We start from the raw sequence: 27,810 nt of genomic DNA on the forward strand, positions 1-27,810 counted from the left end.
CATTGTCCTGTGGGTTGGTAGATGGAGACTATGCTAGAGGTGCTATGAATGCCAAGTGATCAAGGTGGTTTCCATTAGGATGGGAAGGGTATATTGACAAGTAGATCCACTGTCTCCACCTCTTATGTTATCCAGCCCCTTTATGATCTTATGTAGCACAGCTCAGGAGCATGCCTGTGGGTTGTTAACTCTCCTGTGTAGGCTTTTCACAGCCTGCCCTCCTGTTGCAGTAGAACAATACCAGCACAACTGCTTTTGGGCCCTCATGACAGCAGAAACATAGATGTTCGTATGTCATGGAAATTTGCCAGAGACAGTTCTCCAAATAAACCAAAGGACTGAGACCACCAGAGGGTTGTATTCCCACTCTGGTGGATTTTACTTTACCTAAACCTAACGTTTAGAAAAATGAGAAGAGAGAGGCCGGGAGTGGACACACACAACCCTCCACAGTCCCTCGACTTACTTGAAAAGTTGTTCCTTTTAAAAGTTATCCTCTATCTCACAGCTGCTTTCCCCCAATTTCTTCCTCCCCATGGAATGGAATTGATCTCTATCCCATGTAGACTTTTCTTCTGGCAGCTCATTGTTTCCCCTTCTTTGCTCCCTGTTGGCCGCCACTCTCAGCGGCAGCTGGCTCCAGCTCTATCATCCTTCTGTAAACAACTGAGAGGTAGCTGCAGAGAACAGAACTAATTGCTGTTGAGAGGCAGAAGGGGGGCTTGGACAAGTCAGACCAGTGTTGGTAAGGGGCCACTGAGCTGCTGGAAGAGGAACAGCTCAGAGAAAAAGAATCTCCTGTGCTGCCACAATCCTGCTGTAGGGATTTTAATTGAGACACCAATTACCAGAGAGGGATTTTGCAAACCTGAGACTGTCCCAGACAAAGTAAGTCTGCTTGCAGCTATGCACAAGGGTTTTGAGGCCAAAGAGCAGAGCAGCACTGTGTTAGAGGTACACAGACAAGAATATGAACTTGTTTACACAGGTTACATTTTTAGAAAGCTAACCTTGATAGGATACATCTGTGTTGAAAATATGATTTGGTTTGGTTGTAATTTTGGAGAGGTTTTTTGCATATGCTTTCCATTATTTAGTTGTTTGCAATGCAATAGCACCTTGTTTGTGGCTTGAATACTAGAATATACAAAATTAACATGTCATATGTTAAATGGATTATAAACAGGCTAACTGACAGGTCTCAAAGTGTAATTATAAATGGGAAATCATCTTTGACTAGGTCCTGTAGGAATCAGTTCTTGGCCCTATGCTATTTAGCATTTTTATCAATGACATGGAAGAAAGCATAAAGTCATTACTGATAAAGTTTGCAGATGACACAAAAATTGGGGGAGTGATAGATGAAGAAGAGGACAGTTACTGATGCAGAGTGATATGGATTATTTGTAAAGCTAGGCGCAGACTAACAATGTGTTTTAATATGGCCAAATGTAAAAGTATACATCTAGGAACAAAGGACGTAGGCTGTAGTTACAGGATGGAGGACTGTGGTAGGAAGCAGTGACTCTGAAAAAGATTTGGGGGTCATGGTGGATAATCTGCTGAACATGAGTACCCAGTGCAACACTGTGGCCAAAAGAGCTAATGTGATTCTTGGATGTATAAACAGGGATCATTGAGTAGGAGGTGATAGGTGTTATAACCTCCATATTTTGCACTGGTGTGACTGCTGCTAGAATACTGTGTCCAGTTCTGGTGTCCACAGTTCAAGGAGGATTTTGATAAATTGGAGAAGGTTCAGAGAAGAGCCACACGAATGGTTAAAGGATTAGAAAACATACCTTAAATGAGAGACTCAAGGACCTCAATCTGTTCATTGTGACAAGGAGAAGGTTACCAGTGACTTGATCAGTCTGTAAGTACTTACATGGGCAACAAAACATTGATAGTAGGCTCCTTAATCTAGCAGAAAAAGGTATAACATGACCCAATGGCTGGAAGTTGAAGCTTGACACATTCAGATTGGAAATAAGGTATATATTTTTAACAGTAAAGGTAATTAGTCATTGAACAATTTACCAAGAGTTGTGGTGGATTTTCTGTAACTGGTAATTTTGAAATCAGGATTGGATTTTTTTTTTCTACAATATATGTTCTAGTTCAAGCAGGAATTGTTTCAGGGAAGTTGTAGGACCTGCACAATGCAGGAGGTCAGGAGATCACAACAGCCCATTCTGGCTGTAAAATCTAGGGACTATGTGTCACCGTATAAAAGTTATATTGATCTGCGTTGGGGATGGCTACATTACTCACTAGTGGGTGGTGCAGGTGATTCTAAACAACACTGAAACCTTTACATTACACCAACTGTTTTTATAAACATTTTTGTTTGATATGTTAAGTGCTTCTAATAAAATGTATTGGAGCTTCTTGTCCTATACCTCTGTCTTTAAAGCCTGCCTACCTTAGTTGCCATATGTCCAACTATACGGCATAGGTGTTGTTTTGAGGGTTTTATTGGTGCTCAGATACCATAGGGAAGGCATGGTATAAAGAAATAGGTGGAGGCACATGCAGGTATTTGTTTGAGATCGCCTCCAAAATGTGATAACTGAAAGTCAATGGGATTTAGGCTCCTAGGCTTTTGAAAATTCTACTTGATTTGTGGCAGACAATTTTCCTTTTAGAATACAAATTGCTAGGAAATTCTATTCAGATGATAACTTTTGACCAAGCTGCTCAAAGAATAATATCGTAAGGAGCCATCGTTGTATGAGCCACATTGTAAGTGTTTTGGGCTTTGAAGTTCTAAAATGCAAAGCAAAGCAGTATATACTTCATATAAACCTTATTACCTCCATTTGCAAGTAAATAGTGTTGAGCAGTCAACATTGCGCAAATCATGATCACTAACATTAAAATGCTTGAAGAATTATTAAAACCTGTTGATCAGTAAAGTATTTAACAGTATAAAAATGCTTTACCAGAATTTTCTATTATATTTCCTAAAGAAATAGTGTGTAATAAAAGAAAAGCCTTATGGAAATGGTTATGTAGTTATTTTTATTTTTTTTGCCAGTTCATTAAGTATGTCGAGTTTAACTCCAAGATACTTTACTGCCCACAGCAGTGTCAGGATTATAAATTGCTCTTATATTTGGTTACCCATATTAGCAAAGAGCTGACCAAATTTCTGCTTTTCCTATAGTTTTTTCTCTTATGAAAACTTCCATCCAAAAGCAATTTAATGAACGATTTCTACATGTATGCAGAAAGTGAGGGAACTTTGGGTCTCATCTTCCTGAAAATCAGGCCCTTGAAGTCTAAACTCTGTTTTCCTATAATAATAATAATTAATAATAATTATAGTAATAATTAATAATTTGCACTTAAAAGATTTTATATGTGCATCTCCAAGTGCTTTACAAACATCAATTAATGTTGTTTTAAAGCTTATGAAAGCAAATTTGAGAGGTAGAAAAACACTATCATTGTTTTGAAAATGGGCAAACTGGGGCATAGAGATGTGACTTAGCCAGACTCAAACAGTGAGTCAGTATCAGAGATGATAACAGAATTTAGAATTCCTAACTCCCATTTTGGTTCTCTAGCCATTAAGCAACTCTTCCTCCACTATTACACTGGTGTTTCTGTAATGTCAAAATAGTTTCCAAGGAGTTGTATTCCCCTTGCAGGATGCACCTAACTACCATTATCATCAACAGGAATTATGCATCTGGGTCCTGAATCTGGAATTGAATCTGCATGGGCATTCCCTGGCACGCCTATAGACCTCAGTTGACCCATGTGGATTCACTTGTAGGATCAGAGCCATGAAGAAGAAAGGAAGCTCCTTGGTGTTTAACTGTAGCATAACTGCAGCTCAAACTGTGTAAAGGGTATGGTTTCCTGTTTGTATTTAGCCTTTGTGACAGTACTATATGAGCAGAATTTTAATTAATTATAAGTTAGGACAAAGTACTATAACTAGAGGTGGTTCTTCGAGTACTGTCCCTGTGGGTGCTCCACTCTAGGTGACGGTGCGTCCCGGCGCCATTGATTGGAGATTTTCGGTAGCAGTGCCTGGTCAGGACGCACGCACTCAGTTGGTATCTCCCGTCTTGTTGGAATCTTCCTGAGTGCATGCATCCCGCACCCCCCTCAGTTCCTTCTCAACCGTCCTCAGCTGAAGATGGGACTCTGAGAAGTGCTGCCTTTTCTTCCCCGGTCTCTGTTGGAAACAGTAACCAAGAACATAGAAATAGTTATTAGTTACATCCCAGTTGTTTCCCTTCCTTTAGTATAGTTATATAGTTAGTTACTTAGTTTATAAAAAAAAAAAAAAAAATCGCCTCAGGCTTGTCTCCCATTGAGAAACTCTCCCCTGCCATTTCTAATTCACAATGCCAGGGGATTCAGGATTCCAAAGGTGCGTTTCCTTTCAGGACTCCATGCCAAGGTCAGATGGGCACTCATGTTGTGTGAAGTGCCTTGGAGAAACTCATGTCCCCGCAAAGTGCCTCCATTGCACGAGCCTCAAGTCTAGGGCTCGACGTGACAGGGACCTGCGGCTTAAAATACTGCTGATGGAAAAATCCCTACAGCCGCTTTTGGAGATGAGGAAAGTTAAATCTGCTCCCACACGCTCCCTGGCTAGATCCGAACCAGTTGGGAGCATTGCTTCACCCTCCCTGGAGCAGAGGCAAGAAGCACCTCAGTCTCACAGGAGAGACTTTAACAAGAGTATGGAGTCTCCCGCGAGATCCCTACCCTGTGTGCTGACAGCGCCAAAGGCAGGCGCCTCAGCCTTTTCTAAAGCCTCAGACGCGGCTCTGACAGAGCGCAGAATCAGGGACCCGACCTCCCATGCCGGGAAGGTTACCATGGCACCGCTCCTCCTCGGCACCGAAAACAGACGCAGTGCCGACAGCGCGCTCCTCCTCGGCACCGAGAAGAACATTGCCTGTCTTCCGCCCAGGCACCAGCAACAGACCCTCTGCAGGGCATCTCCAGGTGGTCTGCGGCTGTTGTCACTTTCACTTTCTCTTGATAATGCGTTAGAGCACAGAGCAGGCTCAGTGCAGCCCAGGAAGAAGGAGCAACAGTTTCTCATCCAATGTGACCTCTCATTGCCACCTGCTTAACTCTCCGCTCCTAGATACACAGGGCTCAGTTTCTGAACTCTGCTCTCTCCACCTGAACTGGCTACCTTTACTGACAGCGAACTTATTTTACAGCAGCAGGCGGAGTTCTCTCCTCCTGCTTCTCCTCCTCTACCGGAACCTCTCCCACATCAGGTCATGGCTCAAGGCCACCAGCCTCAGTTTTCCTTCTTCACTCCCCCCATGGGCGGCACCTGGGTTCTCCTACCCTATGCCTTGGCCTCAGTGGTACCCTTGGCCACATCCTCGTACCAATCATCCTTCTGTGCCTCTATCTCCAGCTCCATCCACTTCTAGGGTGCCTGAGCCTCTTCCTGAGACTGGGAGCTACGCACCATATCCTGACTCATCGACCCCTAACTCACCATCAGCCCCGGACGGAGCCCTCTTCCCTCCGCCTCCACAGAATGAGGACGACTGTAAACAATTTCAAGAACTTTTCAGGAGGGTGGCACTCAGTCAAGATATCCCCTTAGAAGAGGTTCAGGAGACGCAACACAGACTCCTCAGAATCCTTCAACCATCTGCGCCCCCAAAGATCACACTCCCTATAAACGAAGCGCTCCTGGAACCAGCTGACACTCTCTAGCAATCCCCTGCTTCTTTAGTACCAACTTGCAAAAAGGCCGAACGTAAATACTATGTCCCTGCTAAGGACTCTGACTTCCTATTTTCTCATCCACCACCGAACTCTTGTCATGGATGCAGTCGCACAGAGGACAAAACAGTCACAATATCGGCCCACCCCACAAGATAAGGACCTTAGACGCCTTGACGTCTTGGGTCGCAAGGTTTATTCATCATCCACTCTACAATTCAGAATTGCAAACTATTCTGCCCTCCTCACCAATTACGACTTTGATAATTACAAGAAACTTTTTGAATTTGCCTCCTACATTCCAGAGGATAGGAGAGCAGACTTCAGATCAATCTTGACTGAGGGCCAACTGATTTCCAGAACGGCCCTACAGGCATCTCTAGACATGGCGGACACAGCAACCCGTACTACTGCAAGTGCTGTGGTATGCACAGATCTTCATGGCTCTCTGCATCTGGCATCCCTAAAGAACTGCAGACCAAAGTGGAGGACATCCCCTTTCATGGGGACAGACTTTTCTCCAAAAAAACTGATGAACTCCTTCACACCATGAAAGATTCTAGAGTGACACTGCGCACCCTGGGCATTCACCCATCTCTTCCCAGGAGACAATGATACCAACCATACCAAAGACCACGCACACAACACTTATCATCCTCAACCCAGACCATATGACATAACTAGGAATTGTACTAGACCCCCTAAGCGCAGACAAAATCAAACTCAAGCAACCACCTCCCGTTCATTGGTTGAGGGTCTGCACGACCACCCCTTGATTCCACTGCCTCCAGAGTTTCCAACATTCCTGGCAGCGGATTACACAGGACCGCTGGGTCCTCGAAATAGTTCAGTCCGGTTACTCTATCCCATTTATATCCTACCCTTCCACGTCCCTCTTTAGGGACCCCTCTCACAAGCACTTACTTTGCACAGAAGTGGCACACCTCCTCCAGCCAGGTGCAGTGGAACCTGTGCCGATGCCACATCAAGGGAAAGGTTTCTACTCCCATTACTTCCTGACCCAGAAAAGGACTGGGGGATGGAGGCCTATACTAGATCTACGCTGACTGAACAAATTCGTGAGGATACAAAAATTCATGATGGTCACACTGGGCACCATAATTCCTGCACTGGATCAAGGGGACTGGTTCACAGTCCTCGACCTACAGGACAGTTATTTTCATATATCAATTCATCCAGCTCACAAACCCAACAGACACACCTTAGGGACGCTGCTAACTCCTCCTCCCAGTGTTATAGCTTCCCTACATTGGTGGACAAGACCAGAAAACCTCTGCATGGGGGTTTCCTTCCAGCAACGATCTCCAGTGCTCATGCTCACCACGGACGCTTCCCTAATTGGTTGGGGAGCGCATCTAGGGGGACACAGGGCACAAGGCCAGTGGTCCACATCAGAGATGCACCTACACATAAATCTCTTAGAGCTCAGAGCAGTGAGGCGAGCATGCCTTCACTTTCTTCCCCTCATAACGAACAAATCTATTAACAGACAACATAGCATGTATGTACTGCATCAACAGACAAAGGGGAGCCCAATCACATTCCCTTTGCATGGAAGCCATCCGACTATGGAATTGGTGCATACAACATCAAATACAAATCATCGCTTCCTACCTACCAGGCTGCCACAACACTACTGCCAACGCACTCAGCAGGTACTTCTCAACAGAACACAAATGGGAGCTGCACCCCACAGTACTTCACCATCTTTTCTCCCTCTGGAGCACCCCGTCAATAGACCTTTTTGCCAGAACCCAGAATCGAAAATGTCCCCTGTTTTGCGCCAGAGCAAGACTCGGGACTGCATCCCTAGGAGACACATTCCTCATCCCGTGGAACAGCTATCTCCTGTACGCCTTCCCACCAATCCCTCTGCTACACAGGGTTCTTCGGAAGATTGTAGACGACAAGGCCCGGGTCATCCTTATTGCCCCGGCTTGGCTGAGACAGACGTGGTATCCCTACCTACTCCGCATGTCCTCCCGTCATCCACGGGCTCTCCGCAACAGGCCAGATCTCCTTTCCTAGGACAACGGACGGGTTCTTCACCCCCAGCTCCAAAAACTCCACCTTACAGCCTGGTTCCTTCATGGTTCCAAACCCATGAACTAGCCTATTCTGAGCAAGTCCGATACGTCCTCCTGCACAGTAGAAAAGACTCCACTTGTAAAACCTACCTGCAGAAGTGGAAGCGTTTCACCCTCTGGTGCTCATGTAATCACTTAATGCCCAATATGTTTCTCCCTGTACATGTTTGTACAAGTTTAACAAAGAAAAGTTTTTCACTGTTTGTTTTTCTCTCTTCTGAACAAAGTGAACTGTGGCATCTGAAAAATGGTATATTTGATTGTCATATTTAGAGCAGAGGGGCCAGAGTCACTTTTGCAGGTGGAAGGAGGAGCAAATTATGTCTGTGTCTCATCTGACTGGGGGAAGTTTTCCATGGGAGGGCAAGCAGTGGTGTTTCTGTTGGGGGAGGGCAGTTTTAATCTATAATATGAGCCCATGGGAACTCTCCCAACAGCAGATGGCTAGGAGATGGATTGAATTAGTACATTAGCAGTGCCCCCAGCCAATGCTACCCACTTGTTGTTTTTTATTTTATTGTGGCTGCACTAGCCACTTGTTAGCCCCAGGATGTAAAGGAAGATTGTGGGCATCTCATGCCACTTGATTCCATCTATTTCTGCTGCAGAGTACATGTGTAAATTTGGTCATGGCTCAGATGCTGAAGGTACTATAGATTAAAAGTAAAGGAAGAGCAGATGACATTGAAAATTCTTACAGATTTTGGTAACACTGTTTCACAGTTTCCTTTTAGTGTTTATACATTCACTTGAAGCAAAAAGAAACACCCTGAAATGATCACCTCTCATTAAAGTAAAAACAACAAAAAAAAAAACACTAGAAAGAATCTTGCTATTTTGCATCCAAAAATGGAATGTGTAGCTCATTCTGTGTGAATCTGGGTAGTTTATTTTAACTTTCTTCCAATTCCAAGCTGCCTTGTAATGAATCAGCAGGCAAGGCAATTTAGGCCTTGTGTACATAAGAAAGTTGCACTGGTTTAACTGAAAATGTGAGTTTTGTAAACCAATTTAATTAAACCAATACAAACTCTTGTGTGGACAGTGACGTATATTGGTTTAGTTTAAACTGATTTCTAATTGAATTTCACAAAAATGTTGTCCTGTGTTTTTTTTTTTTTTTAACATAACCACTATTAAGCTGCCTGGGCTGGCTTAGGGCACGCACAGGAAGGTTTTTATATGTGGGGGGAAATGCAGGTGCCAAATAGATGTCTCGGAGGAAGAGGGTTTTGTGTATACATTTCAGGCTTTTGCTTGGTTTCCTGAAAATGTATTTAAATTAAAACAGACAATCATGCCACAATGTTTTCTGTCAACAGGTAGGGAGGAACTAGGAATAGGGTTTTGCATTATTTGTCTGGAAGCCTCTGAGGTATGCAAGAGAGCGTCATATCCCATCAGTCAGGAGGGAAAATGCAATCACAAGAAAGGTTCACTGAGTCAGTTAAAAACAAAAAACCCTCTGGATTGAGATGTTCAAGTAGGACACAACTTTGAATGCTCTGTTTGCCATATCTCATTGCAAGAAACTGGACTATAGCCAATGGAAGCTTTATTCTGTAATTGGTGAAGAAAATGTCATGTACTTTTTCCCCATGTACCCTTCAGTAGCAAGAAAATAACCAACCTCTTGGGAGACAAAGATTACACAATCCTCATAGCCTTTATTAAGCAAGACAAATATACTTCCCACTGCTGTTGGTGATGGCATTGACCAATCCCATTAAAATGGCAGTATCTCTGCATTTTATTATGTAGAAACATCTGTATTAAACCTCATCCAAAAAAGATCACTGTTTCTCTGTATGCCTTGTAAAGGGAATCACAAGTTCTTATGGCTCCAAGGAAGAAGCCTGTTAGTTCAGATGGTTATAGAAATGTTTGTTTTAACAGAACAGGGAGAGGAGAAATGGTCTTGGTATTCAGGCATTGAACTGGAACTTGAGTTATTCAATTCCTGGTTCTACCATAAATTTCCTGTGTGACTTTAGAAAAGTCATGTGATCTTTCTCTATCTCAGAGCCTGATCTGTATACCAGGGAAGATGCTTCATTTCACCCACCTCGTGTCTGTTTTGCCTACTTACACTGGAAGCTCTTTGAGGCAAGGACTGGCTCTTACTATGTGTTTGTATCATGCCTAATACGATGGAGCCTTGATCTCAGTTGAGGACACTATGTACGGCTGTAATACAAATAATAAAAAATTTTATATCCGATGTAAACTTGAGACTCAGAATTCACATACAAATTGTGGCAGTATATTTTTATTTATACTGAAGTATTATTGCATATGGATCCATTCTAGTATTGAACAAAAGAAATGGTAAATAAAAACTTTACCTGATTGCACTGTCAACTTCTTAGACCCACAAAATCATGATTTAAAAACTACTTTAAAAGTCTTCTTTAAAAATAGAGTGTCCTAAAGGCACAAACCTAAACAGATAAGAAATAAAACAGACCTGGCCAACTTAATTTGACTTGCAAGTACGTATGGAAATTTTAATTATATCAGTTGCAAAGTTCATAAAACTGAGTTGTCAGGGGAAAAGAGAAATTGTTTTTGTTAGCTTGTCAAATCTTGCAGTATTTTTTTTTTGTCACATGCAGTTCACTTTTTTTTACCATGAAAACTAGTACCACTGAAAATGTATATTTGCATAATTTGCATAGAGCTGCCCTAACACAAAAAAGAGAATACAAAACAGCATTGTTTAAACTTGGCAAAAATTATTGTGGGTTTCTTTTTACCTCTGCAAAAACTTTTGAGTTTTATAACTTTTAGTTTTACTCAACTCAGGGGTGGTAGTAAACTGTGTCTTTGATAAAGCTGTGGTTTTTGCATGAAGCAAGCAAAGTATGTTGTGAAAAATGAGTAGATTGGTGTTGGCTATCTTAGCCAACCTTACTTGTGGTTGTAAAGGTATTTAGCAATCTCTTCCCACAGCATGCATTTCAAAAATAGTGATTGCTTCACTCTATTGGTTCCATAGGTATTACATGTTTGTCCATTGGAAAAAGTAGAGAGAATACATAAGTATTAATGTGCTTTTTAAAATATACTTTTTTAACACATTCATGTTTCAAATTTGAAACAACACTAATGTGTATTGTAAAGTGTAAATGTGTATCCACATTTGACTTCTCTAGCCCTTTATAGTGCTTTTCTTCGCTATTTAGTAAGTTTTTTTTAAAAGGGATTTAAAATATCAGAAACCTAATGGCGTGGAAGATAATGCAGACCCTGATTATGCAGGTACTTCATGTGGGGGGCTCTTATGCCTGCATAGAGCTCTGTTGACTTCTAGGGGGTCTTCCCACATGAAGTCAATTGCAAGAATTGGGACCATTGCTGTAAGATTTATTTTCAAATGAGAGCTTTTAAATTAGGTAATAAAGGTAATAATTGGAGATATACCAATCTCCTAGAACTGGAAGGGACCTTGAAAGGTCATCGAGTCCAGCCCCCTGCCTTCACTAGCAGGACCAATGTTTTGCCCCAGATCCCTAAGTGGCCTCCTCAAGGATTGAACTCACAATCCTGGGTTTAAGCAGGCCAGTGCTCAAACCACTGAGCTATCCCTCAAAAGAATACCAGTCTTTTACAAAAAGTAAGTACCTGTAGGGTTTTTTTGGAGGGAAGACAATGGGGGCATGAATTGTTTTGTGTTTTTGTTTGTATTCTAAATAAGGGCCATTTTTCTTAAGAGAAAAACTGAAAGGGAGAATTTATTTCTCTAATGTAAATCCAGTCTTGTGGGCTGGATTTCAAAGCAATAGAATGTGGCATGTACAAAGGTTGTTGGGCATACAGAAGGAAACCTGAATTTAAAAAGAGAAGTGAATTAAATACTGTACTGAAATAACTTTACATGTGACATATTTCACTTCATCTTTAAAACTCCATGTAGGGTCACCACAACTGAGACAGGTTATTGAAACATCTCTGATATCTGAGATTTTTGAATCAATTTCTCCTAATTCTTCCTGTGATGGACAAAAAAAGGGATTATAGAAAGTCCCAATTTTGAATAGTTGTATTTGTTGTTTGTGTGATTTATTACACACATTAGGTTATGACTTTACAAAATATTTGTGAAGTTTAGAAAAAAAGATCCATAATATTGGAAATGGCTCATTTGGAAGAAGAAAATGTGTATGTAGGAGAGAAGTCAGGTTGTAAGGAGGGGAGAACTTGTGTTCACTCTGCTTAGATTTCAGAAGTATTATTTAAAATGTACATACAGTTGAATTCTCATGCTGCAGTAAAATGCAGATGCTTTAGAATTCTTGGATAATGCTCATTGGTTGGTCTGATTTTGTGCATTGTTTGTCGCAGTTAACCCAAAACAGATTAGCCTGTTTTGGAAAATATTTATTACAGTAGTATGTAGTTGCCAAGTCAGGGCCCCATTTTCATTGGTACTGTACAGACAAATAATAAGATAGTCCCTGCCTCATGGACACTTAGTGCACAGCAGACAAGTGCAAGATACATTTACACCCGAGCTTGCAGCAAACTAATTGTTTATATAGACAAGTCCAAAGTTAAATCCATGCATACGTGTTTTTCAGGATCGAGGCCTAGGGAATTGTTGAACATATGTTGTAATTTATACAACCAGTGCTTATGTCACTGTACTACTTCTGAAAGCAAGCGAAAGCTTGCCCTTTCCTGTAACTGGCTTCATTTCTTTAAATAGAATTTAGAGACTAATAAAATTAGAAGTAGGCTTAAATATGTTATAATTATTCTCCACAACTAAAGTTTAAGGGCCTGATCGAAAACCCACAGAAGTCACAAGACATTTCCATTGACCTGTATGGGTTTTGGATTAAACCCTAAGTGAACATGCTTGATAACATACTTATTGGCTTTTTGTTTTTTCTTTTTATATATGTTACTGGGGAGAAAAACAATTTCAGCTAATTACACTGATTTTATTTAAAGGAAACTCCAGTGAATTTTGTTGCAGATATTTTATGACTATATTTTCCCAGCAGTTTGACAATATGACCAAAGGCAGTCAGTGACGATAGGTGTAATTTATAAGAAAATGTTTTGTTTGATCATGTAAATGCCTCAAATTGTCTTAATATGTTTTACATGTGTTATCTAGGATAACACATTAGGAATAGTTTTGAGAAGGATTTGTATTTGAGGTAACTGCATATATGCAAAGAACCTCTATAACAAATCAGATTTCAGCTATGTTATCTATGTCATTATGGAAATAAGCATGTGTGCTACAGGTGGCTTTTGTATAGCCTTTATAAAGGAAGTAACTGGTGTTTTGTTCTAAATATGTTGCACAATTTGTAAAGAATAATTTTCTCTATCACTATGTTTTAACCCTTTCCTCGTAAGTATTCTCTTTAGACACAATGTAATTTAAAATATTAAAATGAAGTGTTCTTTTTCATATCTGAATTTGGTCTAGCATACAAATAGTTTGATAGGCCATTATGAATAAGAGTTATTACCCATATAAACAACTGTACATTATATTTCTTTCTGTATTGTGGAGGATTTTTTTATTCTATCTGTTTTTCACTACTCAATTTTTTAAGCATTTAAGCTTTCATTTACATTTCAAACCACCAATAGTTTTTCAACTTTCTGTTTCCAAATATTTTTTCTCCAAAAAAGCAAACAATTTAAATTGCTCATTTGCCCTCAATGTGACACTCATTCTATCTAGAATTTAATAATTATTTATGGTAAGTAAATACTTCTCATCTAGTTCTTGCATCAGTAAGTAACCCAGGAAATTACAACTTATTTTCTGATTTGCCTTTCCTATTACAGACCAGCTCAAATCTCATGCTTCCGGCTCCATCAATGCTCTCGCCACACTCCAAGTTAAGGCTGCCAAGTACTCTGGGCATTTCACTGATTCCTCAGTATCCTTTCACATCTCAAAACGGTGAGCCTCTTTCCTAATTTGATTATTGTGTCTAAATGTATGCATACTGTTTTAGTTGATGAGTGTTTTTTCCTTTGTTATATTAATCAAGTTTAGTATGCAGCACTTCATGTAGTAGTCAAGATGTCATATGTACCATTGCTTATACAATGCAATAGTTAAACCATTACCTCAAGCTGTTTTCTGTCAGTTACACTTATTATTGTTATGCTGAGTTTTTAGGATAAAGAGTTAGCTCTATATTTTCTTAGTTTTTATCATCTTTTGTGTCAAAGTACTTTAAACACAACAAACATATTAAATGAGCAAACACATTTTAAAATGCATAATTGTTGAAAAAGGAGAAGGGAGGAAAACAGTTTTGTCTACAAATTGGGAATGGACTATTTACAGGGGTTTTAATACAAAGCTTATCATTAGGTTTAAAAACAGCATTTTTAAAAAATGCTTAAATGAATCTACAGACTTCAGAAAAAAGACTAGAAGTAACAGAATTGTATGTTTTCTGAAATTCTTACATCTTGGTTTCAAATTGCAATTGTGATCACAATAATAATTCATTGCAAAACAGCATATTTGGTATTTGTTTGAAGTGCCTGTTAGAATGATATATAAAACTGTTAGGTGGTCGTGGTTGTTGTTGTTAATCCTATTTTAAGGACTAACCAAGAATGTGGCCCAATTGTACTAGGTAATGTACAAATATAAAGTATGTTAGTTTAAGCGATTTTTATTTTGTAACTTTGGGAGATAAAAGAAAAAGGGTACCATATAATGAGATAGAAATAGGAAATTGAGCTTTTTTAAAAAAATGTTTAATGTAATTTGGTAGAGAAAGATAAATGGGTTCTGTTATTACATAAAATTAGCTAAAAAAGAGGCACTAATAATTATGGCTTGAATCAGACTATTTCCAGTCAGAATATTGATTGATATGCTTTTTCCTAGTGTGAGCTAAAGGACTGACCACAGTGTAGGAACTAGGAGATGAAGTTCTGATTTGCTGTGTGACTTTGGCTGTGTCAATTAAGCTTGCTGGGCTTTAGTTTCCTTATCAGTAAAACAGTGATAACTACCTCCCTCACAGGTATATGGTGAGGCTAATTAATATTTGTTCAATGCTTTGCAAGTATGAAGATCTCATAAAAGCAGTAAGTATTAATATTTCATCTCATAGAATGAACATTTAAATGTAGTAGAATGGCCCTTTCAAGAAAATAAGCATACACTTTAAATCTAGGCTGTAATTAACTCAGTAAATAATAGCACCCAAACCATACTGTCCTGAATCTTCCTTTAGACAGAAACACAAGATAAATGTGTTGACAGTGGCTTCTTACATAGAATGATAAACCATGAATGTGTGCTACCACTGTGCATGCATGTTTGTCAACAGTCCTATTGTTGCCAAAACCGACTATGCTTCAGCACCTTCCTTAAATGCAGAACGTTCTTTGTGATGCAAGTAAAGCTGAGAAAATACAACACTACAGAAGATATGCTTCTAAAGTATCTTTCAAATATACAGTTGGAACAACCAAAAAATCAAGATTCCTGGAAAAACTACTTTAGAAAGATTATGGGCTGCATAGACAAAATGGAGTTTTCCATGAGAATCCTAAGTGACGTCACTTGTTTTATTTTCAGTTTCAAAGCTGCACTACTATGTTTGTAGCGCTATGTTAGAATTGTTTTCATAGAAGTATAAGGAAAAACTTTCACTCATATAGTTTATTTTTCACCATCAGCTAGCAACTATGAAGAAAGATGCTGGTGTCTTTCAGTGTAGCTCTTACTGTTAGTTTAATTTTAGTTTTGAATATTATGGAGTTTGGACTAAAATAGAGATATGAGCATGCAGCAGGCTCATAGAACCTGTGTTTCCCTGATTCCCTTGTATTCCTGACTGTGTACTATCTTTTTAAAAGTCAGGATCTACTCTGGCTACTCAAATTATTTGGAGCAGCAAATCATCCTCTTATAACAGGGATCCTTAGTATTCATCGACTATGAAAAGTTTGTTCAAGGGATTAGTCCATATTTCCCCTCCAGTATTCCTCTTTCCGCCAGAACTCCTTGTCAAACAGACCTTCATAAGATTTGAATTTAGTACTGAGAATACACAGTGGGACTCTCCCTTTTGAGCCAGTGGAAGAATTCAAAGAAGAATTCCTGATGGTCACTATAGCCTCAATGCAACAAAGCACTTAAGTACATGATTAAGTACATTGACAAAGAGTTCTTTTTAAGCATTTGGTTAGTGTAGCTGCATATTCTACTACCTGCGTAATGTTATTCAGATGTTTTGTGATGAAGACCAAATTGCATCATTGGCACATGCAGCCATCTTTGAAGACCATCCAGTTGCTCCCGATAGTAGAAAACAGCTGGGTGTTCCACCTTATGGTTAGTGACAATGGAGGTAATACTAAGGATTTGTCTTGAGCTTGCAAGATCTTGCAGAAGTAGCTGTGAATATTCTTCTTTATTACTGCAAAAAGGAAACTAGTACTGCTATAGTTTTTTATCCAAATGTCCCCTAGCAATTTTAGTAGATGTACTCCACAAGTTACCATACATGTAGCAATTTTAGCTTTTTTTCCCACATGCATTTGGTCATCTTAAGCCTTTTCTGACACAAACCCTAATACCCTTCTGGGTGGAAGGTCAATTTTTGTAGTGTTTACATTATTGCTCTGGAAATAATTGGCATGCCGGAGCTTCTAGTGCTACCATACTTGATGTCATATTTGTTTAGATTCAGGAGCTGAGGCAAAGGAGGACACTCTGAAGCTTTTTATAAGCCACGATAAGAATAAAAATATGCATTAGTCTCCCTCCCCTCTTCTCCTCCAAAAGTCACACTAACAGAGAATATCAGTAACCCCTATCACATACTCTGTGTCATGGATATAGTGGCATGAGTATGTGATATTGTAATAGGGTCCTTGTGGGCTGGATGGCCTAGTGGTTAATGCTCACCCTGATGTGAGGGCAGTGGTACGGGAGCCTGGGCCTGCCTTTTCCAGCGGGCTACAACCCAGAGCCCTAGGAGAGTCAGCAGTATTTGGCTTCCAAGGGGCCCTCTGAGTTACCCTTCCTGGGTTACTTTCTACTGTTGCTTTTCTCCCTCAGCTTCTGGTCCCAAATAAGGAAAAGGAAATAGAAGCCAAACCGTCAGCCTCAGCATATAGTCCTGTTCCCACAGGGAGGCTTCTTCGGCTCCTTTTGCCAGGAGCCTTCAGGGTAGGTCTGTCTTTCTCTCCAGCCTCTCCCTTCTGAGTTGGGTTGCTCCCTTTTCAACCGTGTCTCCAATTGGAGCATGCTCTGGAGGAATGGGCCCAGTACTGTCCTTTAACCCTTTCCAGCCCCGTGTGGGGTTTGTATAGCCCATCACACAGACCATCTCCTATTTTATCAAAATGTTGAGAAGCTGCATAAATTCTTCTTTTGTACAAAAACTTAACAAGTCTATTATTGAACTGGCTACAGTAAACATGTTCTTGCAAGAACAATGATACACAGAAAGGATATATATCTCTACCATTGAAGGCAAGTCTTTGTTCATAAGACACTGAAAATATTGTTCAATGCAGTTTATCCTTCTGAAATATCCCTTTTCCTTTACTAAATGTACTGCTGTAAGAGCTAACTTGGATTATTAGAAATGCCACGTAAGCTTATCTTTGTGTTCATATCTTCCTGAACATTTCTTAAATAAAGAGGAAAGATCCGTTTCTTGTACTTGTTAGGTTTTTTTCCCTTCACATCCTTTTTCCTTCTCTTCATTATTTTACATTAATTGGGGATTTCCTTTTGTGCTGTAGCTCTTCCTTACACATATTGGTCAAAAATTTGTGAAATGTCTATTGCTAAATTTGTGAAATTGCTCCATATTCCCTAGACAGCGCATAACTATTGAAAAAGAAGCAATTAGTGTCATATTTTAGGTTAAACATTCTCAAACAATGCATTGCTAAAAATTCCAAACCAACAACAATAATTTTGTCCTTGTAACCATTTTAGAGACTTTCCTTGATTATGGTCTTTTGTCCCTAACCTGTGTCATGGATATGATAGTCATAGGGCTGGATAGAAAGGTCTCATTCAAAACTAATCCATCTGTTGATTAGCCAGCAAATACAGTATTTAAGAGTTTCTCTCCTCACATATAATGTAATATACTTGACGCCTAAGTAATGTTTAATATTTGTGGATCTTCACAAACGTTAATGTAGTAAATGTCACAGCACCTATATAGTGTATGTAAATATTCTTATTCCCATAATGAATGGGGTCCCACAGGGATCAGTTTTGGGTCTGGTTCTGTTCAATATCGTCATCAATGATTTATATAATGGCATAGAGAGTACACTTATAAAGTTTGCGGATGATATCAAGCTGTGAGGGGTTGCAAATGCTTTGGAGGAAAGGGTTATAATTCAAAATGATCTGGACAAACTGGAGAAATGGTCTGAAGTAAATAGGATGAGATTCAATAAGGACAAATGCTAAGTTCTCCATTTAGGAAGGAACAATCAGTTGCACACGTACAAAATGAGAAATGAGTGCCTGGGAAGCAGTACTGCAGAAAGAGATCTGGGGGTCATAGTGGACCACAAGTTAAATATGAGTCAACAGTGTAACGCTGTTGCAAAAAAAGCGAACATCATTCTGGGATGTATCAGCCAGGAGTGTTGTAAGCAAGACATGAGAAGTAATTCTTCTGCTCTACTTTGCGCTGATTAAGCCTCAACTGTAGTATTGTGTCCAATTCTGGGAGCCACATTTCAGGAAAGATGTGGACAAACTGGAGAAAGTCCAGAGAAGAGCAACAAAAATGATTAAAGGTCTAGAAAACATGATCTCTGAGGGAAGATTGAAAAAATTGGGTTTGTTTAGTCTGGAGAAGAGAAAACATAGGGGACATGATAACAGTTTTCATGTACATAAAAGGGTGTTACAAAGAGGGGGGAGAAAAAATGTTCCTCTTAACCTCTGAGGATAGGACAAGAAGTAATGGGCTTAAATTGCAGCAAGAGTGGTTTAGGTTGGACATTAGGAAAAACTTCCTAACTGTCAGTGTGGTTAATTTCTGGAATAAATTGCCTAGGGAGGTTGTGGAATCTCCATCATTGGGGATTTTTAAGAGCAGGTTGGACAAACACCTGTCAGGGATGGTCTAGATAATACCTAGTACTGCCATGAGTGTAGGGGACTGGACTAGATGACCTCTCAAGGTCCCATCCAGTCCTATGATTCTATTTTACAGATGGGGAAACAGAGTCACTGAGAGATTAAGCAATTTCCCTACATTCAACAGGAAGCTTGTCAGAGATAGGAATAGAACAGGGATTCTCTAACTTCATTGCACCGTGACCCCCTTCTGACAACAAAAATTACTACACAACCCCAGGAGCGGGGTCCAAAGCCTGAGCCTGCCCGAGCTCTGCCGCCCCGTGTGGGGAGGCCAAAGCCCCGAGGGCCTGTATCCTGAGCCCCACCGTCCAGGGCTGAAGCCCTTGGGCTTCAGTCGCGGGCAGTGGGGTTCGGGCTTTGGCCCTGGGCCCCAGCAAGTCTAAATCAGCCCTGGTGACCCCATTAAAATGGGGTCGTGGCCCGCTTTGGGGTCCTGGACCCACAGTTTGAGAACCGCAGGAAAAGAACATAGGTTTCCTGACTCCCAGTCCTGTACTTTAGCTGTGACTTCCTTCCTTCCCCATAGTTTGTCAGTCAAATCACATATCAGAGAACATAATCTATCTGGCCATACCATGCTAATCTCGTGGGGGACTAAGGTCTGTTGCACAGCAGTTCTGACTTCTTCATGGATGGCTATTCCAGTGGCCTGTGAATTATCTTTTAAAAACAAAAAAATACCGATGCACTTTAACACTTTTGCCAAAAACTCTTTATACGAGCCCCTAGAAGATGTGCACACTACTAAAGCAGCTGCTTTTTTATGGCTAAATTCTGTTCTCTCACCAGGAGCAAGTAGCCTGGATTGAAGGGGATTTCCCCAACTCCAAATCCACAGAGTAGCAGTGGAGTAAAGCAGGGGTTCTCAAACTGGGGGGCAGGACCCCTCAGGGGGTCACAAGGTTATTGCATAGTAGTCGCGAGCTGCCAGCCTCCATCCCAAACCCCACTTTGCCTCCAGCATTTATAATGGTGTTAAATATATAAAAATGTGTTTTTAATTTATAAGGGGGGGGGTCGCACTCAGAGGCTTGCTATGTGAAAGGGGTCACCAGGACAAAAGTTTGAGAACCACTGGAGTAAAGCTTCTTATTGTTCTTGTGCCTTTGCTGTGTGCAGAGTAAATGGAATTTCCTTGTTGAGTAATATAAGAGAGATACCATGAACTATGCTAGATGTACATGAAAGCTTTAAAGAACTTCTTTAATGCCTGCCTTTTGCAGTCAAGTGCAGACTCCTTTTACTTGCCTTCCTCGCCCTGCACAACTCTGCTCCTCCACACATCTCAGTGTTGATATCTCTTCCCACCTTCCTGCACTTTGTACTATCCAAGCCCTTCCCTCTTAATCACACCCTTCATTTCCTTAACATGTTCTCATCTTTGTACTGTCTTCCATGCTGCCCCCATTATTTTGGTCATTACTTTTTAAAAACTAACTAATAAAGAAACTACGCCCCCAGCTTTTAAGCTTTCACTCCCTAGAGAACAATTAACTCCCTAATAGTTTTTATTTACGTCTCTCATTTTAAATTGTAAGCATCTCTGGACAGAGACTTCACCTTCCTATTGACCTCTAAAGTACCTTTTATGTCTATAGCACAATTTTAAAAATAAAAAATAGGCCCAATCTTGATATCCTCAGGTATCCCGCCCCCCCATTGATTTCTATACCTTCTATTCAGTTCAGGTGTTTGCTAAGCAAAGACTATATAAGAACATCAAAACTGGGCCTGTTACAATTAGAAACTGGCCTAATGATTAACACTGGCTTTGTGAGAGATCGCTGTTTGACTGAAAATACTGCCCAGATAGTTTCACTAAAATACCGTCTTCATTGAAAACAATGGATTAAACCTGCTCTTAAAATAAATTACATCTGTGTTAGGAACATGATGGTTCTTGTATTTAAAAAAAAACACGTTGGCAAAGATGAGAACAATTAGAATGTTTCTCTCAGTTAACACAGCTGATAGTCAAGGGGGTTTTCCAGCTAAAGAAAGCGAAAGCAGCTTCAAAGAACTCTTTCTTTCTCTCTGAAGATATTAGCAGAGCTGACTATTGCAGTTAAACCCTCCATTATATTTGATGGACTACTTAAAAATATATTTTTATTATGGTCTCAGATAAACTGTAAAGTCAAAATCTTACAGCTATAAAGGATATCAAAAAAGGACATTCAGATTCTACATTGATTTAAATACCCCCCAAATCTCAAATTTTCTCTTTCTTGTTCTTGAAAGATTTGTTACAAAATCCCACACCTATGCAAATATGCTTACCGTTCATAACTAATATGTATGTTAAAATCCTTGATGATCATTGCAGTGTTGCCAGCTCTCATGATTTTATCTTCTCTTAGAGTTTTATACTGCTACCCATCTCTGTAGTATGTGAGAACCTTCCACATAAAATCAGTAGCAATGGTGAAGTTCCTACTTGATTTCAAGGCGTCTCTCTGTCTTGTCTTCCTTTTCAGGGTTTAAACATAAATAAATAAATACAGCCCTGATATCAGAGAGGCTAGTTAGAAAACAATCACATTGTGTTAGTAAGCATATATTTCCACTTTAGTCTCTACGCTTTTGTTAGTATTACTCCAGTTGCTTATTTGGCCCTGATTTACAAGCTATTTTAGATAATATCCTTCTCCAACTCTTTACATAGACTGTATTTTAAGTTTAACTGTAAAACTGCACCAAGTCACTTTAAACTTTTCATTCAAAAAGGATTTGGATAAAAAATTTGATGTCTCTTCCAAAAAATCATTTTTTTCTTATGTTTTTATAAAAATAATTGAGTAGAATTATGTTCTTAGAGCCATAAAGCACGTATTAAAAGGCTAATATCCTCAGCTGAAGATCAGGCTCTTTATTGAAGTGTTATTTTATTTCACATTTTAACTTTTCTCTCACTTTTCCTGCCAGGAAAAGAAGTAAGAGAAAGGAGACGCACCCCACTCCATTTCCTAAACATACAAAAAGAACAGGAGTACTTGTGACACCTTAGAGACTAACAAATTTATTTCAGCATGAGCTTTCGTGAGCTACAGCTCACTTCTTCGGATGCATAGAATGGAACACACAGACATCCGAAGAAGTGAGCTGTAGCTCACGAAAGCTCATGCTGAAATAAATTTGTTAGTCTCTAAGGTGCCACAAGTACTCCTGTTCTTTTTGCGGATACAGACTAACACGGCTGCTACTCTGAAAACTAAACATACAAAACTTTTTTGCTTCAGTAAAAAATTTTGTTTTGAATTTTTCATCAAAAAGAAAAAAAACTGAAAATGTTGAACAAAAAGAAAATTTAATTTTCTTAAAACCTCTCCCTGCCCACATACTGCCTCCCACTGTTAGTGTATGTCTAGACCATTTTTTCCATACTATTTACATTTTGGGGGCAACATCCTGCAGAATTTTTGTACATAAAACTCTCATTGATTTCAGGGGGAATTAAACATGTGGATTTAATCCTCCGCTGCAGCCAAGATCTGTTTATGCTACCCTGATACTGAAGCTTCTGAAGGACAGTTCAGCGCCTAGTGTAATTTAGAGCAGCCTCTGGGATTCTCTGAATTATATCCAGCTTTAATGGCTCCCAATAATTTGTTTGGACAAATGCTCTGGCCACGCCCCTCTTCCCCTGCCATGCCTCTGATCCCAGGGGCTCTGAGTGGGAATGGCCAAGAGTGAGAGTCTCCAGGGTGCCAAATAAGCCTGCTCTGTGGCCCCTGAAGCAGCACAAAATAGCTATATTGGGGTCCAGGATATGGCCTAGGCCTAGGGCATGAATACAGGCCCTAGCTGTGGAGTATTATAACTACAAGTGTTTCAATATATAAAAGAATAGTAAACATGAATTATATAATATTTAATTTGAAAACCCAAGATCTCCATAAGTAGACTTATCTAACCACAAAAATGTTTTGACATCCAATAAGAATAAAGTTAATTATTTTTGTGTCTGGTACTTTACTAATGAGAACAATCTATTTATTCTGTTTTTAAAAAGTTGCTTATCCAGTTTCCTCTGGCTGATTGATTAGATGTTATAAATATAAATGTCAGAATAGTTTGCATTTTCTAGTTCAGCTCAGTGTAGCTCGGTGTATTTGTTTATACTGAGATCAAGGGTATGCACGTTCCTCTATTATGTGTTCTTTTTCATGTTACTCCTAGGCATATTAATTACAATCTTTGACTGAAAACTACACTAAATACAGAGCACAATAACAGCAGTCTTTGAAGATTCCAAAAACTTTATCAAGAGAACATCATTTATATTTATGTGAAATTGGTATATGTTAAGATAATTACTGCTGTACCTTCAGGGTAAAGGAAGTACTCTCAGCCAAAATTATACAAGGGTGCGGATTAAATGAAGCATTACTCTCTGTTTGGCAGCAATGGATGTAGGTTGCGAAATCAGGGTATGACGTAGCATTGTAGAACTAATCTGCCAAAAATTATTTGGCCTGAAAATGCCCTTATTTTTTCAATTATGTGCTATTCTAAAAGAACCAAATTTAATTCGATCTTAACTGAGAGATCCTGTTAACTACTTTTAGTCCTTTGAAAATAGAGCCACTATACATTTTCTGAAGATAGAGAGCTACAAGGCAGGAAATACTCACAAGATAATGCTTTGAGACAAATCCAGCTGCTCTTGGCAGTGGAAGCAGTGAAGTTTCACTGCCCAGGGGCTCTGCAATGGAGTACACACCCTCTGCACAGTATAAAGTTCAGGTTTGAACGGGGACTCCCTTCATGGGAATGAGCATAAGGTGGATGGGGAAAGAGGATGTACTTCTGCTTGGCTCCCTCTAGTCTTACCGCTGCCGCCACCACCACCTCCTGAGGCAGAGTATATTGGGGATGTAGTCACTTTGGTATGGGGGATGATTTTCTCTTTTTCCTAACATGAAGATGCCTACCATTTCGGCTGTGTACTGGATGCCTGGATTTGGCCCTTAGTTTTTTAAATTGGGCAAACAACAAAGTACACCTATGGTCTGGTTTTTAAAGGAACCTCATCCTTCCCTGGTATACACACATCTGTGCACACATTTTTGCCCCAGATCCCTAAGTGGCCCCCTCAAGGATTGAACTCACAACCCTGGGTTTAGCAGACCAATGCTCAAACCACTGAGCTATTGCTATTCCTCCCCCCCCATTATTATTATTATTATTTTATTATTATTATTTTATTTTATTTTATTTTATTTTTCAAACCCTAACACCTGTATATGCATTTTATGGATTCTTTTATCTGTGTGCCAAGATGATGGTCTTTTCATATGTAAAACCTAGTTGCTCTTTTATGTGAGTGCTTGAAAAATGCATGCTCATGTATTTCCTTATAGAGCATTGCACATGAAGAGGCCACTGTTTCAAAAACCAAGCTGTTTAATTTTCATTGTTGTGATGTATTGTGGGCAGTGTAGCATGTACGCTAAACCTTAGCGGTGAGAGAAACTGAAGGTTATCTATCGGCAATTGCTGATAATGGTAAAATGTCATTTTAAGGATACTTGATTGTTTTTGTGTATGTATATAAAAATATGAAACATTCTCATTTATAGGGAGTAAACATGTAATTTTGCTTTTTTCTTTAACTATCTCAGAATTTGAATTTTTTATTCACCTTCTTTCACCATTATGTTGTTATTGTCAGGACTATAACTGAAGGAATGAAGCAACATTTTTAGAAACCCCTGCCTTTTCCACACGGCATGCAAGTTTCACTTTGAAGATGCTCAGAACCTAACCACCAGGCCTTTTAGGGTCTGAAACAATGGAATACCTGCACAAGGACTCAAGCTATATCCTCCAAATCCACACTAGGCTGTAATGAGCTTATTGGTGGTTCTTGTTGATCAATAGGATCTGGTCTCAAACCCTGAGGTCAAAGGCTGATTCTGACTGCTTTCATTTCTTTAAATTCTCGGATACCTCCTCATGGGGCATTCCCTAGATAAACCCATGCATTCCCAGCCTCTCATCTATGGTTTTTGGACTGGCAGATATTGACAGAACTTCTGAGAGGTCACACTGTATTATAAGGAAGATTTATTATGCTGCCAAATAGTCTATTTTTGCTCATTGAAAGGAGTGATAGGATTGTTTCTACATCAAGGATGGCACAGAAGTGCTTCCAGTTCCTTCAAAGGATGGTAGTTGGTCATTCATTCCAACACAAAGTTGATGTGTCTGTTCTTCTATCTGTAATTACGTATTTGTAGTGAGGTAAGGCCATGTGTCACTGTAAACACAAAAGATATAGGAGGAATAACCTACATGGGAGGCGGGGGGAAATAGATTTCTCCTCACCAACAGCTGCCCATACCTTAAATTAACATGTCCCTTTACAGTCTCTCCATTTTTGAACCATTACTACTACTACTACTACTTCAAGTGATGGTACCTATTGTATTCCACTGAGAGTTTTCTTATGCACACCATGTGTACGGAGCCAGAGAATTTGAAAGTAGTATAGTCCATTGGTCCACGCACGCACCCATGGCTCACCTCATGGTTTCATCTGAGGTAAGAAAGGGCAGGGTGGACTGATCACAACTCCAGCTCCTTCTCATTGCTGCATGGTCTGGAACAGTGTCTTCTTGCGTGTGACACACTTCTAAAAATATATAGTTGTACATAGTTAATTTTAGAGTATTTTACTGTTTATATAGTAGTTTTTAGTCGTTTATGGTAGGAGTAGTATTGGGACTTTGGGAGATTTGTTTCTGAGTAAACACTCCCCTCCTTACCCCCAACCCATGTGTGGGTACTGGACTATGTGGAAGACCCCAGGCTTTAAAATCTGCACCTCCTGCCCATGTTCCTTTTCGGTCAGCAAGGAACATCAACGCTACCTCTACTGCTTGGGAGAAGCCTACATTGCATCTAGCTGCAGTATCTACCAGTCCTTCCCCAGCCATACCCATATCTCCTCATCTCAGGCGCTTTCAAGTAGACGCTCTCCGCATCTGGAAGCACCTTATGGAAGTCACCATGAGACCTCATTTGGACCCAGGCAGGGCAACCCCCCAGTACATCAGCCTGAGACAACCAGGAGTGTGCCACCAGCTATGGAGTCAGAGTTCAGCACCAGCAGTACCACCAGTATTAACCCTACGCTGGGGCCTAGTTGGTAAGGAAGGAAGCATGTACATAAGCATGGCAGTAACTGTTCCTCCAAACCTAAGAAAGAGGACACTCCTTCGAGTTCCAGTCATGGGGAGTGAGCGCTCTCTAAAGCACACAAACACAAAAAGACCACACAAACCAACCGATCCACCAGTATTAGGTACCAAACCGTACACACCATCAACATCGGTGTCCCTCAGAGTTTGAAAGCCACCCACTCTGGGAAAGACCACCCTCCTGTACTGGTTCTGGGGACAGAAAGAGTACCCTTCACTCCAGGGAGGTCAGGAAAAGGGCCAGAGCCCCAGGAATTGTTTGCCCTAGGAAAGCCAACGTCTTTATGCCTTCTACTTCCAAGAGACCGTCTACTTTCAAGAGAATATATCTCCTGCTCAGGACATGCCACAGCTGAAGCACCTCTTTCCCCCTGCTCCCGTGATGTACATGCTTCCGCCGACTCTGCTGGTATGCCAATGGAACTGGTCTCCGAATTTTTGTCTTCAGAGGAGTTGGATGAGAGGCAGGGACCGTCCATCCCCTCCCGTCCGTACGAGTGCCAATGGAGGCCTTCTATATCATGGCAATAGCTCCACTCCAGCTACCATGGAGTTACTGGTTCCCCATACCGTGCGGCCCACTACAACATCCTCTGGATCTGTCATTCCACTCTATTGGGTACCCTGGCCCCAATACCCACCCTCAGAACCTATCCATTCTGTGAGGGAAACTTTGCCTATCTCCCTGTCTCAGGCGCCCTCAGATAGATGCTTGGAACCAACGATAGAAGAAGAGGTGCCCAGTCTGGTTCTGACAGTGCCACTGGAGCAGGAAAGATTCCCATCATCCTCATCTGATGTGGCAGTGGCTTCAGCATCTCCCCCACCTCCTCAGGACTACCGCCAGTGCCAAGATCTCCTACATAAAGTGGCAGCTGCACATTCCCCTGGAGCTGATCCAAGACACTCAGTATAAGCTGCTGGAGATACTTCACTCATCGGTGCTGTGTAGAGTTGCTTTGCCTATCAACAATGCCGTCCTTGAGCCAGCTTGAATGGTTTGGCATATGCTGACCACATGTATGCCTACCCCAAGGGGGCAGAAAAATACTACACTGTACCAGCTAAATGAGCTGTTTCTTTTCTCACCCTCCCTCCCAATTCACTTGTCCAGGCAACAATGAAATGGGCTAGACAACAGCACCAGTGCTCCACCGCATCCAATCATCAGGGCAAGCAGTTAGATCTTTTGAGCTGCAAGATCTTCCCCTTAGCCAGTCTTCAGTTCAGGATTTTGAATTATCAGGCATTATTTGCCAAATACAATTTCCTGAATTACAGCAAACTGGAGGACTTCGCTGAAAAACTGCCACAAGAAGACTGGGCCTGCTTCCAGGCAATAATAGAAAAGGGGAGATTAGTAGCAAGGACATCACTTCAATCAGCAGTGGATGTGGCAGATACCTCTTTGCGCGCTCTGGCCACAGGCATAGTCATGCAGAGGGAATTGTGGCTCCATTCTTCTGGTTTTCCTAGGGAGATACAAAATACCGCTGAAGACCACCCTTTTGATGAATCCCATCTTTTCAAACAGAAAACGGACGATTCCCTTCAAACTCTCACTTATTCAAGAGCTACACTTTGTTCTTTGGGTATTTACACACCTGCACCAAAATGTAAATTCTACCACCCACACAGCATTACA

General features: G+C 40.5%; 1 protein-coding gene across 19 annotated transcripts in view; it reads left to right on the forward strand.

Annotated features, from left to right (window-relative positions):
• AHI1 (Abelson helper integration site 1) overlaps positions 1-27,810 on the forward strand; it is a 165,200-nt gene that overhangs the window by 67,871 nt on the left and 69,519 nt on the right. For 15 of the 19 annotated variants that reach the window (XM_039529237.1, XM_039529235.1, XM_039529238.1 and 12 more), the window contains one exon: positions 13,644-13,761. In XM_039529237.1, the coding sequence (XP_039385171.1) occupies positions 13,644-13,761 (118 nt within the window). Of the gene's footprint in view, positions 1-13,643; positions 13,762-14,827; positions 14,913-24,634; positions 24,963-27,810 lie in introns of those variants that run through there. The other 4 variants (XR_005595893.1, XM_039529251.1, XM_039529252.1 and 1 more) reach the window with 3 other exon arrangements.

The sequence above is a fragment of the Mauremys reevesii genome, linkage group 3 (genome assembly GCF_016161935.1).
Source record: "Mauremys reevesii isolate NIE-2019 linkage group 3, ASM1616193v1, whole genome shotgun sequence".
NCBI lineage: Eukaryota > Metazoa > Chordata > Testudines > Geoemydidae > Mauremys > Mauremys reevesii.